The sequence below is a fragment of the Psammomys obesus genome, unplaced genomic scaffold, assembly GCF_907164565.1.
Source record: "Psammomys obesus unplaced genomic scaffold, mPsaObe1.curated_primary_1811, whole genome shotgun sequence".
Taxonomy (NCBI): Eukaryota; Metazoa; Chordata; class Mammalia; order Rodentia; family Muridae; genus Psammomys; species Psammomys obesus.
Window position 1 is genome coordinate 44,955,961 of NW_026585895.1, and position 13,300 is coordinate 44,969,260.

At 44.8% G+C, this 13,300-nt stretch overlaps 1 protein-coding gene across 1 annotated transcript in view; it reads right to left on the reverse strand.

Moving 5' to 3' along the window:
* Positions 1-13,300, reverse strand: part of Mrrf (mitochondrial ribosome recycling factor) — a 53,388-nt gene that overhangs the window by 6,673 nt on the left and 33,415 nt on the right. The window contains exon 6 of the mRNA XM_055600128.1: positions 4,530-4,689. Coding sequence (XP_055456103.1) covers positions 4,530-4,689 — 160 coding nt within the window. The remainder of the gene's footprint in view (positions 1-4,529; positions 4,690-13,300) is intronic.

The window sequence follows — 13,300 nt, forward strand, 5'->3', positions numbered from 1 at the left end:
CCCCCCCCCCCCCCGAGGGAGGAGCAGCCTTGCTAGGCCACAGAGGAGGACACTGCAGCCAGTCCTGAAGATACCTGATAAGCTAGGGTCAGATGGAAGGGGAGGAGCACCTATCAGTGGACTTGGAAAGGGGTAGGAAAGAGATGAGGAGAGGGAGGGTGGGATTGGGAGGGAATGAGGGAGGGGGCTATGGCTGGGATACAAAGTTAATAACCTGTGATTAATACAAAAAAATAAAAATTATATAAAAAAAGAAAGAAAAAGAAAAAATAAAATTACTTTATCTTTAAAAAAATAAAAATAAAAATCCATTTCTCTGTAGTGTAAAAGTAAAGATGATGATTTGAAGACAAACAAGTGGTAAGCTCACATTAAAACTGTTTTATTTTAATCAGGTATGGTGGCACATACCTGCAATCCCTGTACTCAGGAGACTTCAGACTGGGATGGATCTGAGGCCAGCCTGTGCTACATAACAAGCAGCAGGCCAGCTAGGGTTTCATAGCAAGCTACTGCCACATAAAAACAGAAACTCAGCTTAAATGTTAGGACCCAGTAAAAGGTCAACTAAGCTGGGCGTGAGGTGCACAACTATAACCCCAGTCCTCAGAAGACGGGCGAGAGGAACACGAGTCCCACCTTGGATACAAAAAGGAAACCATGCACATGTGTTTGAGGCACTTACACGAAAGACTCTAAGTGACTTTGGAAAGATATAGTAAAGACCTTAGTAAGAATGCATTTCTGGCTGGAGGCACAGTGGTAGAGTGCTTACAAAGCACACGCAGGGCTCTCGGTTCAATCCCAATGCTGGGAGAAAAGGCATAAGCAAAGCAATGCATTTCTCTAGGCAGCAGGCTAGACTTGGTATGTTCCACTCTGAGAGAACACAAAGGTTAATAAGGAAGATATTTACTGTAACCTTATTAGTGTAACTTTTAAATAATTCAAACAAAAAAATTTAAATAGAAATATCTAAAAGCAGAGCTTCTAAAAGACAGTTTTGCAAGATGAACTATTTAAGCAGCCATGAGAAGTGGCCATTTGTAAAATTTTTTCAAACACATAAATACCTAGTCCCTTTAATAACAAATGAAAAATTATACCTGGACTCAAAGTTTCTATACACTGTACATACTCAATATTGTTTAAAACTTTGTGTTGAAGAAAAGAGAAAGACTATTTGAAATGCTGAGTGATGTCTCCATGTTTCTATATACGGTACATACTCAATGTTGTTTAAAACTTCACGTCGAAGAAAGAGAAAGACTACTTGAAATGCTGAGTGATGTCTCCATGTTGCGCATTTATGGGATGACCCTCTTCCAGACTGTTAAAACAGTCTTCACTTTTACATTCTTTATATTGAGCAGATATTACTTTGGTAGCTAGGAACAAAAGTAACAAATAAAAAATTTAAACTGTTGATGAAGGATCCACCAGCCAGCAGCTTTAATTATATAAAGCAAAGCAAAAAACAAGCAGAACAAACAAACAAAAAGGAATCAAAACAAAACCAAAGGCAACAACTCCTTTGGCGCTGTCCACATAGAAAAAAGAACATGGTGCGGAGCGCACAGGGCTGCCTCCGACTGTTTTCCAAACTTCAACCACAGGACTTTAAGTGAGGCTACTAACGGGATAAGAATTAACATGGAAATAACCTCTCCACCACAGACTTTTACACTGGAGAGACTGATACGGTGTGCAAGGTGGGACTTCATAGCCTGGAGGAGCCCCTGAGGTACTGGTGATGGCCACCTCACGCAACCGAGGTGCCAGTGTCTGTCTTCATTCTGTCTCACAGTGACCAGGCGCCAGCTCAGAATCAGAAGAACAAAGCATTTTGGCTTGGAAAGAATAAACAGTGGGAAGCGCTGGAGGGAAAGGGTAGAAGCCAGCGGTAGCGAGGGAAGGCTCTGGCTAGGTCTCCGTCAAGTGTGTTTTAACAAGAGCACTGATTATCTGATCATTCTTCCTTCTTCAAGGAGCATGGACTCTGCTCTCTAGGGCAGACTCCAACTTGCTGAATGAGGAGTCAGGCAGCCTGGGAGGCCGGCTGCATGTCCACTGCAGAGATGGAATCCCCTAGGATACCAAGGAGGAGCAGGCTAACCTATGAATGTCCCTCTGAGCAAACACAGGAGGGTAGAAAGACAGCAGGAGGGGATTTGAGGATTTAAATGCTAGGCATCCTAAGGAGCCCGTTCAGGGCAGAAATTACCAAATTCTTTTACTGGAAAAACAGACCCAAGGGTCAGGTAACCTCTCCAAGGTAACAGGACAGCAGCTGCAGGCACACGCCCTCTGGTCCTTCTTTCACAGGGTGCTTCTGCAGAACCATCAGGGAGCCGTTTAGACCACACGCTTCAAAGCTGGAGAGGTGGCTTAGCAGTTCAGAGCACTCACTGCTCTTCCAGAGGATCCAAGTTCAGTTCCCAGCACCCACACCAGGTGCTTTAGCCCCCTGGAACTCCACCTCCAGGGGATCTGATGCTCTCTTCTGGACTTTGCAGGCACCTGCACTCACTGCATATCCCCCACACAAACCCACGTGTCTACACAATATTAAAAATCTTTTTAAAACACCCTTTCTAGGAAATACACTGAATCAGAAAATGTAGGAGCGACACCCAGGAGACAAAACTCCCCCAGGTGACTGCCGGCTGACCTACAACCAGAGTGCTAACGACTGATCCAACCTGAGGACAGTGATTCCTTCCATGCCTCCTCCAGGCCTGCAGCAGCAATCCTGCTCTGCCTGCTGCTTCATTCATCCTACTCCATTTCCCCAACCTTCCTAACACCATGCTTTCACTGTGCACACAGCAGCTTTGGGCCTATCAAACACTTCGTAAGACACTAAACATTGCTCATTTCATCTTCTAAATCCTGATAAATCCCCCTTCCTGCCTCAAACCTTGCCCTACAGTGTTCTCTACCTGGACATACAGTTACTTTTTGCAAGCACACATGTGATCTTTTTGTCTGAAAAGTGAGATCTTCCAAGACAGTTACTGTATGGGAACCGCCTGGGCACAGTTAAAGATTCCAGGCACCATTCCAGACTCGCCGACTTAGATACAGGGGGTGTACAAGTACACACATGTGTGCACAAGTATGAAAAACCACAGCTTTCTATCAGTCACTCTCCAGACCTTGGGTTTGGGGTCAGGCTTCTCACTGGACCTGGAACTCACCTTTAGCTAGACTATCTGGCCAGTGAGCCCTAGGGTTCCTGTCTTGGTACCTAAACCCTCTCGTGGGATTACAGGTAAGCGCATCCATGACCAGCTTTTCATGTGGCCCTGAGGGATCTAACTCAAGTGCTTGTCCTTGTAAACATGTTACTGACAGAATCACCTCCCTAAATCCCAGGTACCTTTATTTTCCCTAAGGGTAAAGTATTATTCATCAACTATTTACACACGCCCTTCAGACCTTTATGAAATAAGTATATACTTCTTGGCAATAATGCTATCTGGCTTGGCCTGAATAACAAGCTTAGCAAATGAGAAGGGCCAAGAGTAGGTCCTTGAAATGAGCTTAGGTGGTTGGATTCACTGTCTTGGCACCTGCTGTTGCTAAGAAAGAAAATTCTGGGCACTCATTTACTCTGGAAAATTGAGAGATATATAAAGCAAACCTGAGCTCAGTCTGTGATCTGAAGCTGAGTTCAACGCCCAACCTAGAACAGCTACACCCCAGCTGGCCCACAGAAACGAGAAGAAATGATGTGGATATTCTAAACCATCCAGTTTTGGGTAGCTACTTAAGCACCGTTACTGTGGCTACTGGTAACTGACACAGCTGCACAGCCTGATGTGGAAATGCTCTGGACATGTTCACATCCAAATTCCTTACCTGGGTACTTAAGAGTTTTCATGAGGTGGCTACTCTGTTTTCTCACTCATTGCCTAGACTCATCCTAGGAATGAGACCTTTGGGCCCAAATGGAAATGTTCTTTTATATCACCACACCTCTGCACATGTTGGGCTACCTGGCCCAGACCTTTCACTACCTCCCTCCAGAAGCACCAGGGCTCAGCACACAGAGAACATAGCTGCTGTCTCCTCAGGCAGTCAGGAAGCTAGAGAGCAAAGCAAGTAGCTCTAGGATCAGTTTGCCTAGCTTTAGATCCCATTTCTACTACTATGAGCAAGAGAGCACACATAGGTTCCCAAACTTCTCTGGCCCGGGCCTCCTCACTGCCCTCCCACAGTTCTGTTGTGCTGCTGCTTCAGCAGTGGGGACTGAACCGGAGCCTTGTGACTGCCAGGCACTCAGCCATACCTGCAGCCTCTGGCTCGGTTTTGTAGTGGCGAGGGTAAATGAAGTGTTCAGCACAGAGCCAAGCGCACAAAGATCAGCAGCACCTTATCCCCTCCAGGGTCCAGACTTAGAGAGTCGCTGTTGATCACGTGAATTCAATGACCAGAGCATTCTGTTTCTCAGTCCTTGCTTCAAACATGAGCACACAGATTCCTTGGGTGAGACAGATAAATGCTACATCTGTTGGCAACGGTACCTGCTTCTCTATGAGTCTAATGGTGTCCTCCGAGGTTCTGTCCTTTGACTTCTTCAGTTTATTAATTGCATTAGTGCGAACCTTCCGTAAATTTTCTTTGGCCTTGTTGGTGTTCTGCTTGGCCAGTTTTACCAGCATTTCTCTGTGTTCTCTGGTTACTCTGAAAAAAGACACACACATACACACAAAAGTTCAACAAAACTATTCTTTCTAGTAAGATGCTGACCTCCAGCCAAGAATTTCACATTACTCTGTTAGTTCAACAGTCTATGGCTCTGACCCATCAGCCAAAAGTGACCTTCACCCTCCTGACAGATGCCAATGGACATGCTTAGTCTGGTGAGTTATCTGGTAAAAGCAAGCAAGAGACATTAAGGAACCAGAGAGGCTATGTGGACATGGAGTCAAAACTCAACCATGCTACTTAGAAGATGCAGACATGACCTCTCCTCAAAATCCCCAGCTGTCTAATGGGAATCCAACGGGTGAGAGGAAACTAAATAAGATGAGAATGTGACTCATTTAGCATTGACCCTGACCCATTTTATTTTATTTTGGTTTTTTGAGATAGGGTTTCTCTATGTAATAGCCCTGGCCATCCTAGAACTCACTTTGTAGCCCAGGCTGGTTTTGAACTGAGGTCTGCCTGCCTCTGCCTCTCCCAAGTGCTGGGATTAAAGGTGTACCATACCCAGATAAATGGTAGTTTTTATTATCAGCATCCTCATCATAATGACAAGTGTAAACTACAAAGAAAGGCATTTTAACACTGACAACAGTTACTGTTTCATATTTAATAATCGTTAACAATCCAGCAAAGCAACTCAGCATAAATGCCTTGCCTTCCTTTCTCCATCTTGTAAACACCAAGTGCTAGGAGCTGAGGTAATGGGTTAGAATTTCCTCCTAAGGAAATTTGCTGAAGAGAGGCAAGAAGTTGGGGAAAGGGAAGGGGTCACAGACAAACTCAGCTCAGCTCAACAGGCCTGTCACAGGGAAATGAATTTAAATGTGGCAGGTCACTAGGTCCACTCACGGCTGCTCTGGGTCTCTTGCTCACAGGCACAAGCAGGAACACATGCTCCTCACCCTGAGGTTAGGCTACAAACTTGCATGATCTAAGGAAATGTGGGTAAAATGCTGTATATCATCTCAGGGCAGAGGCTTTCAGAGGCCACATGTGTTTCTCTGGATCACAGTATGAGGTAGAGCCTCCTCCATCAGTCAGGTCCAGGATGACTGTAAAGCACAGCACCTAACACCCACACATCTACCGTTACATCCATGGAGAAGAGTTATAAACTACGGCAATTTGGAGATTGCTTGTTCCTGCAGTACACTCCACTCTATCCTAATACATCTCACTATATCTGAAGAGTAAGTTTAAATTGTTAGTGCTGGCAAGGGCTAGAAGGATTTCCAAGAGTGAGCATGTACAAAAGCTTTGAGGTACAAAGAAACCATGTTTCATTTGAAAACCAGAAGGAGCAGATAAGAACAACAAAGAGCAGATAAGTAACAAAAAGCCAGGGTGGAAAGCCATATCCTGGATGTTCTTTTTAGATCATGTACCCTGTCCTAGGCAGTGTTTCTAATGACCAAAAGCAACTTGGGGAGGAAAAGGTTTTATCTGGCTTATACTTCCATATCACAGTTCATCATCTAAGGTAGGAACTCAAACAGGACAGGAACCCAGAGGCAGGAGCTGATGCAGAGGCCATGGAGAGTGCTGCTTACTGGCTTGCTCCTCATGGCTTGCTCAGCCTGCTTTCTTACAGGACCCAGGACCAGCAGCCAAGGATCACCCACAATGGGCTGGGCCCTCCCCAGTCGATCACTAATTAAGAAAGTGTTCTACAGGCTTCTGAGGCTCCTTCCTCTCCAGTGACTCTAGCTTGTGTCAACTGAACCTAATACTGGCCAGCACAAATCCCATTTTTATAGGTGAAAAAAAAGGAGGTCCAACCCACCAAGTGTCATATCTTTATTGCTGTTAGGGGTTCTTCGAGATGGGCTCCCACTACACACCCAGTCTCACCTAGAAATTAGCATCCTCCTGCTTCAATCTCCTGAGTGCTCTGATTAGAGGCATGCACCGCCAGGCCCAGCCAAAGCGTGGGGCAGTGTGTGACGTCAAACCTGGAATGGCCTGTCTCAAAAGCCACTGACTGGTCCTAGTATAACAAAATGCTCTACCCTGAAGTGGCATCGCTGGCAATGCTTCTTGACCCTCAGATCAACAACTGTGAGTGAGCCGAGTAAGCACAGCCCCAAGTTCTAGGTACATGCTCTGTATGTATCAGCGAGGGTATGCTAAATATGTCACAGCCTCTGTTTTCCCCCACCACAAAAGAATTTTAAGTAAAGACAACCTCTGAAGACAAAGCAATCGGCTCAGTTAGTGACCTCACCCACCCCCTGAAAACTCCTCCTCTCAAATTAAGAGACCCATTCTTTCCAAAAGAGAAACTGAGTCTCAGGGATGGTAAGTGACTAGCCCACAGGCTTGAGTGACAGGACTGGGAGTCAAACTTCGATCTTTCTGGCCTGTATCCTTGTAATCTATTTCAAATAAATCATGAACTTTTGCTTCCAGGCAGAAAGCTTTCAAAGTCGTAATACGAAGCTTGGGGCTGAAAAGGACAAAACCACCATGTCAGGAGTTTAGGGATTTGGATCTGATCTTGTTACTTTTATGGTTTTTAATTCACTGAACAAAAATCATGCTGACATGTTTAGGTCTCTTTTTTGTTTTGCCAAAGCATATGTCAGTATAAGGAAGGAACAGGAAAATTAAAACTTGATCCACGGATTCAAAAAACACAGTCCTGATGAAATACTAGGAGGGGCAGAAAGAAAGGGAGCTATGGAAGAAATGTTTTAAACCTCTTCAAAAAGATCTTCTTGAAGTACTTCAATCTTGTATTTCATACAAAATTTGCAATAGGTATCCCACTGTTGAGAAACCTTTAATAAAGAAAGCTAACTAACTTTTCACTGCTTTGTTTATATTTCAAACAGAAGAAAAAAACACACATTTATTAAAAAGCATAAATTCAGACTCAAGAAAGGCCCAAAAATAAAAGGCTTTATAAAAAACTAACTCATTATATGTAGCGTGGCCTTACTACAATATATTATTTTACATAAATGTTATATCACCACCATTAATATTGGTTTCTAAGTGTAGCAGTGTTTAACTTTTATTGACATTGTCAAAAAGTTTGTTTTAGGATTCAAATACACAGCCAATTGTCAAAAAATATATATAAGAAGTAAGAATGGAGATGAGGTGAGAGGAGGTGGGGGATGCAGAGTAGGAAGGGCCAGCAGGAAGAAGGCAGATGTGCTGGCAGAGCCTGAGCCTCTACTGTGAATAAGCGCAAAAGCAGACAGACCCATCTCTGTCACCCAGAAGATAGTCATCCATGAGAAAGCTGCTTCCTCTTTGAGTCTCAGTTTCCTTACATCAAAGAAGATGAAAAAAGGCGTCTTAGAGAGCAACTCAGAGAAGCAGATACAACAAACAGAGCGCCAGAAGAGACAGCAGCATACAGTAGCCTCGGTACACGAGAGTGCTTATGGATGTCTTAATCAAACAAATTTAATTATTTCCTCGTGAAGCAACAAGGGCACATCTGTTTCAGAAAAAGAAACATACGACATTATATTATGGAAATATCCTAATCCCTTTCCAGTCCAATGATGAATACATCTGATCATCTGTGGCTCACATTCATGGGGCTCTGGCAGTGTACTTGCGTTTGTATTCCAGGCGCCTTCGTGGCCATTCTGAACTGCTGCACATTTGCCTCTCAAGCAACTGCAGGGGCCCTTACGCTCCGTGCTAGAACCTGCACTGGCTGACACTACCGAAAAGGCATGCCTGGTCCTGTCCCAGAGACTGAAGAGCAGCACCATGACTGGAAGGGAGAAAGCAGGAGGTGAAGATTATCCAAAGTGAGGAGGCTGGAAGGGCTGACAGCTGCGAAGCCACACAAGTCCTCCGGTGCCATACTGAGTCAGGTACGCAGTGGGATGTGACTCAGATACATATAGACGCGGACAAACCCAAGTGAAACAAGCCCAACTCAAACGGACACACATTGTATGACTCCATCTCTTTAAGGTTTCTAGAGCAGTCGGAGTCATTGAGGTAGAAAGGAGAATGGTTTCCAGGACTGTGTGTGTTCACAGAACTCTTTGATATATTCACTTCTACTTTTACAAGATGAAAAGTACTGACACTTAAAATGACACTTTTTTTTTTTTTTTTTTTTTTGGTTTTGGTTTTGGTTTTGGTTTTCAGAGACAGGGTTTCTCTGTGTAGCTCTAGCTGTCCTGAAACTCACTCTGTAGACCTGGCTGGCCTCGAACTTGGATATCTGCCTACCTCTGCCTCCCAAGTGCTGGGATTAAAGGCATGTGCCACCCCAGCCCACCGCACAATTTTTTTTAGGAGGAGGATTCCTAGCAGATTGTTCCTACAAACAGCATGAAACACCGTAAGAGTCTCAGGAGGCAAAGTAAACCCAACTAGACCTATATTTTGTGTAGGCAGCAATGTGCACGCCATACCTATGGAGAGGGAGTCTGTGCAGACACTCCTGGGCACAGAGAGGGGAACTGGAGACCCACCCTGTAGCAGCTTCTTGGCTGAGTGATGAAGACAGCAGGCTTTTCCGCTAGGGTCACAAAGCCTCCCAGCACGAGGCAGGGGTTTTGGCTGAACTGGTGGGGTCATACTCTGTTTGTACAAACTCTGCCAGGCAGGTCTTCCAGTAACATCCTGGATGGGGGCCTTCCTGAAGAATTCCTTGAGCATGTTCCCATGAACAATAACCAGAGGGCATGCCCCGCTAGTAACCAACACACAGAAACGCACTGGCTGAAATGATACTTCCCATTGTTTCCACAAAGTGGGACACGTGTACAAAGTTATTCACCACCAGGGAAATCCCTATGGAGTTGGGTCATTACAGCAAAACCCCCTCATGATGTCCTTGGTCAGTTAAAAGGTGCCATTAAACACAGAAAGATATGCTTTTAAGCCAAGAGGCAGAATCCTAGAGCTCTGCAACTTGCTGGCTTCAGAACTCTGAATACGAATTCAACCTCTCCAAACTCAGTTTCTTCACGCTTAGAATGAGAGCACGGCTATTGCTAAGAGGAGGATCCAAGGATTACATGAAATGCTGGGTGGTGCGGGCTAGGCGCTCTGCCAGCACATGTGCACTGCAGGAGTGCTACCCAGGGTGGCTCCACTGATTATTCTAACCACAGAATCTCCAGGTCTCGGGGACAAGAGCATGTGAGTGGTGAGGGAGAAAACAGTTGAAAAGGATCTGGTTCCTTAAGCTTTTGGGTGTGGAGTGGATGGAGAGAAGCAAGGGGTAAGAAGAACAGAGGGCCAAGCTGGTGGCACAGCCTGCAAGCTTTGTTACTTGAGAGGCTAAGGAAAGAGGACTGCCAAGTTCAAAGCCTTCCTGGACTACAGAGTGAGTTCAAGACCTGTCTGGGCAACTTTGTGAGATCCTGTCTCTGAACAAAGAGTAGAAAGAGGGCTGGGATATAGCTCAATGTTGGGGTACTTGTCTAACGTGGGAGGTCCTAGGTTCAATATCCAGTACTATCAAGAAAAGAAAAGAACAGGAAAGAGAGGACAACAGCAGGCAATGGGGCTGCAGAGGCCAGGACTTCTGCTCCAACAGGAGAGGTAGCAGTCTAAGAAGGCAGCTACATTCTGGGGGATAACATACAAAACACATCTCTGCCAATTCCAGAGAAAGCGCTTGCCACCCCCTCACTGGACCAGCTGGGAGATTTCCCTCCAGCAGGAGCATGGACCTGCACTCAGCAGCAGGCGCATGCCTTGCTTTATTGTTTGCTGGCGGGAGCTGCTCAATGCGTTGGGGCTTCCAGCCCTGAAGGAAATGCTCTCGTTTGTGGACCCCAGCCACATTTCCTCTGCTTCTAGGTACTCCACCCCTCTCGCTAACCCCTCTTACATACGTTGAGGTCTTATAAAGACCTCAGAACAAAGAGAACCATACAGTGGGAAGGATTCCTACCACCTATGCTTAGAGAAAGAAAAAGGGGAAGAGGTCAGGGGTCCCAACTCCAACTCCCAGATGAATGGTCGCCTTTAAGTTACTCACCTCTTCAGTGGGCCAGCAAGGACTGGAACCCAAGCCCTGCATAAGTAGACAAAACCCTTGCTGAAGCTCACACACAGTGCACACATTCACACAGACACTCACCACACACACACCCATACCACACACACCAACACACACAGACACATATATGGAGACACATATAGCCACAACACATACACACATACAAATGAACACGTTTGATGTCGGTTCTGCCCAGACAGTCTGAGTAGCCATGGACACTGGTTATTCCTCTCTGAATTGCAGCCATCATCTGGTGGAACACTTGAAGCAGGTCTCTGAAGACACTGACAGGGTTCGAGGCCCAGATCTTTCATGTCTTAAGTTTGTCTCAATTTCTCCTGGCTAACAAACATGTCTAATTCTATGCATTAACTAGATTATTTGAGAGAAATAAGCCAATGAACGTGATGGTACATAGTGATGTACCCATAAACATTATTCACTGTTACTTTCTCATCTATTAAACACAGGGCTGGGGTTAGGGTTGGTTAAAAATGCTGCCTTCTGGGCATTAAGATGACTCAGCTGGCAAGCGCACTTACTGCCAAGTCTGACAACCTGCGCAGCATTCCTGGACCCTTGGAAGGAGAGAACCAACTTCTGAAGGTTTTCCTCTGACCTCTACACACGTGCTGTAGCACACAAACTATAAGCAACATAAGTAAATGTTTTTAAAACATTGTCTTCCACAAAGAGCAAGGAGAGGTGCTGGCTAAGGAAAAGCGTATGTAGGCACTAAACAATTCTAAGTTGTCAAAAGCATAAAGAGTAAATAATGGAGGGCTGGGGTATAGATCATGGCAGAGCACTTGCCAAGCATGACAAAGCCCCACTCTCCACACCCAGCACCAAAATGGGAAAGAAACCAAAAGGAGAACCCCAAGGACTATTATGAACATTTCTGAAAACACACAATAGCACTAGGAAGAGCAGGGTGCACATAGTGGGTGCTCACACTTTACCACAAACACTGGTCCTATTAATACATACTTAATACATGCTAAGTCCCATTCCTAGGGCCCAGATTAATAAAATGGAAAAACTCTTCCTCTTCTCAAAGCACTCACAAAGGGGAGATAGTCAGTGAATAAATAAATGTACAAAATGGCTTATGCTTATAAATACAATAAAGCAGGACAAAGAGATATGGAGGACCTTGCTATCCGCAGTATGGTGACATTCTCTCAACTGTATCTGCCTCATCATATGACTCTTAACATTTTTTTTTTCCTGCCAGTAATGATAACATCTGCACAGCTCTTGCCAAGCTCTAAGCTGATGCATGCTATATGTATTAACGCAGTGAATGTCACAACACTCCAGTGACTTTAATGTATGACCTGGTGTTACAGAGTATAAAGCAGATGAAGCAGAAGGCCTAAGGTCCCGCTACACTGAACCCAGTGTGGTCTGAGTCCTGAATTTCAAGCGTTCTGCTACATTCCTCACGGTTGGTTAGCCAAATCTAGCAGCTAAGCTTACAAAGTGAACTGCACACTAAGATCTTCTTAGATACACAACAGGAAGAGACAGTTTTCTGAACTTGCCTGAAGAATGAATGGCCCTGCAAGAAACAGTGGAAATGGTAGCAGGGATAGGCAGGCAGAGTACCAGCAACTGCTAAAGTACAGTTTGAAGCCGCTCAGCCCAAGTCAGATCATCAGGTTGTCTTCTCCTGGCTTGCTTTTCCTTTTAAGATTTCCAACATATACACGTGGACTGTGTAATGAAATGGCTTTACCAGTATTTCCTGGAGTGTGCCAATCACACACACTCTCCCTGTAACAGGACTTATAAAGTGAGGCCAGAGATAAATGGAACAATAGATAATACAGTTAGAACATGAACTCCAGAAGCAGACGGATTTGAGTCTGAAAACAGCTCTTCCGCTCACTAATCTGTGACCTTGGGCAAGTTATTTAAACTTTCCAACCCCAGTTTCCTTGCTTGTACTATAGTCACTTCAAAAGGATGTTTCTCAGTAACTGGAAATAAATGAGACAATTATGAAAAGTCATATGCAAAATAATAAAACAGAGCAACCTGTGGTACTGGAGATATTAAATCCCCTTCACATACCGAAGTACCAGTGTTCCTTGACTTATGATGGGAATATGTCCTGATGAGTTCATTATAAACTAAAAATAGCCTAATTTGAAAATGCATTACTCCACACACCTAGCCGTCCAGGCCTTGCAGTTTGGCAATACAGCAGTCTTTCCTTGTGATCACGTGGCTGGCATTACTAGACCAGGGAGAAAAATATTCAAAGTATCCCTTCTACTGAAGACACACACAGTCAATTCTCATTTATTAAATTCTTTTTCCTTTTCCACTGTTGTCAGACCTACACTGCAACCAAAGAGCCCTGCTGACTCCTGCCCCTCTCTCCTTCATCCTTCAAAGAATTCTTCCAATCCTTCTCCACAAGCATAAATGCTGTGATTAGTCTATCTTATACACAAAGAAAGCAGGGCTCAGTCTTCCCAAGGTTACAGCACTTTTTTTTTTTTAAACTGGTTTTCTTAGGTTGTCCTCCAGCTTGGCCATGGCTCTCCCTGGCTGCAAAGCAATTTTGCTCCGCATCCAACA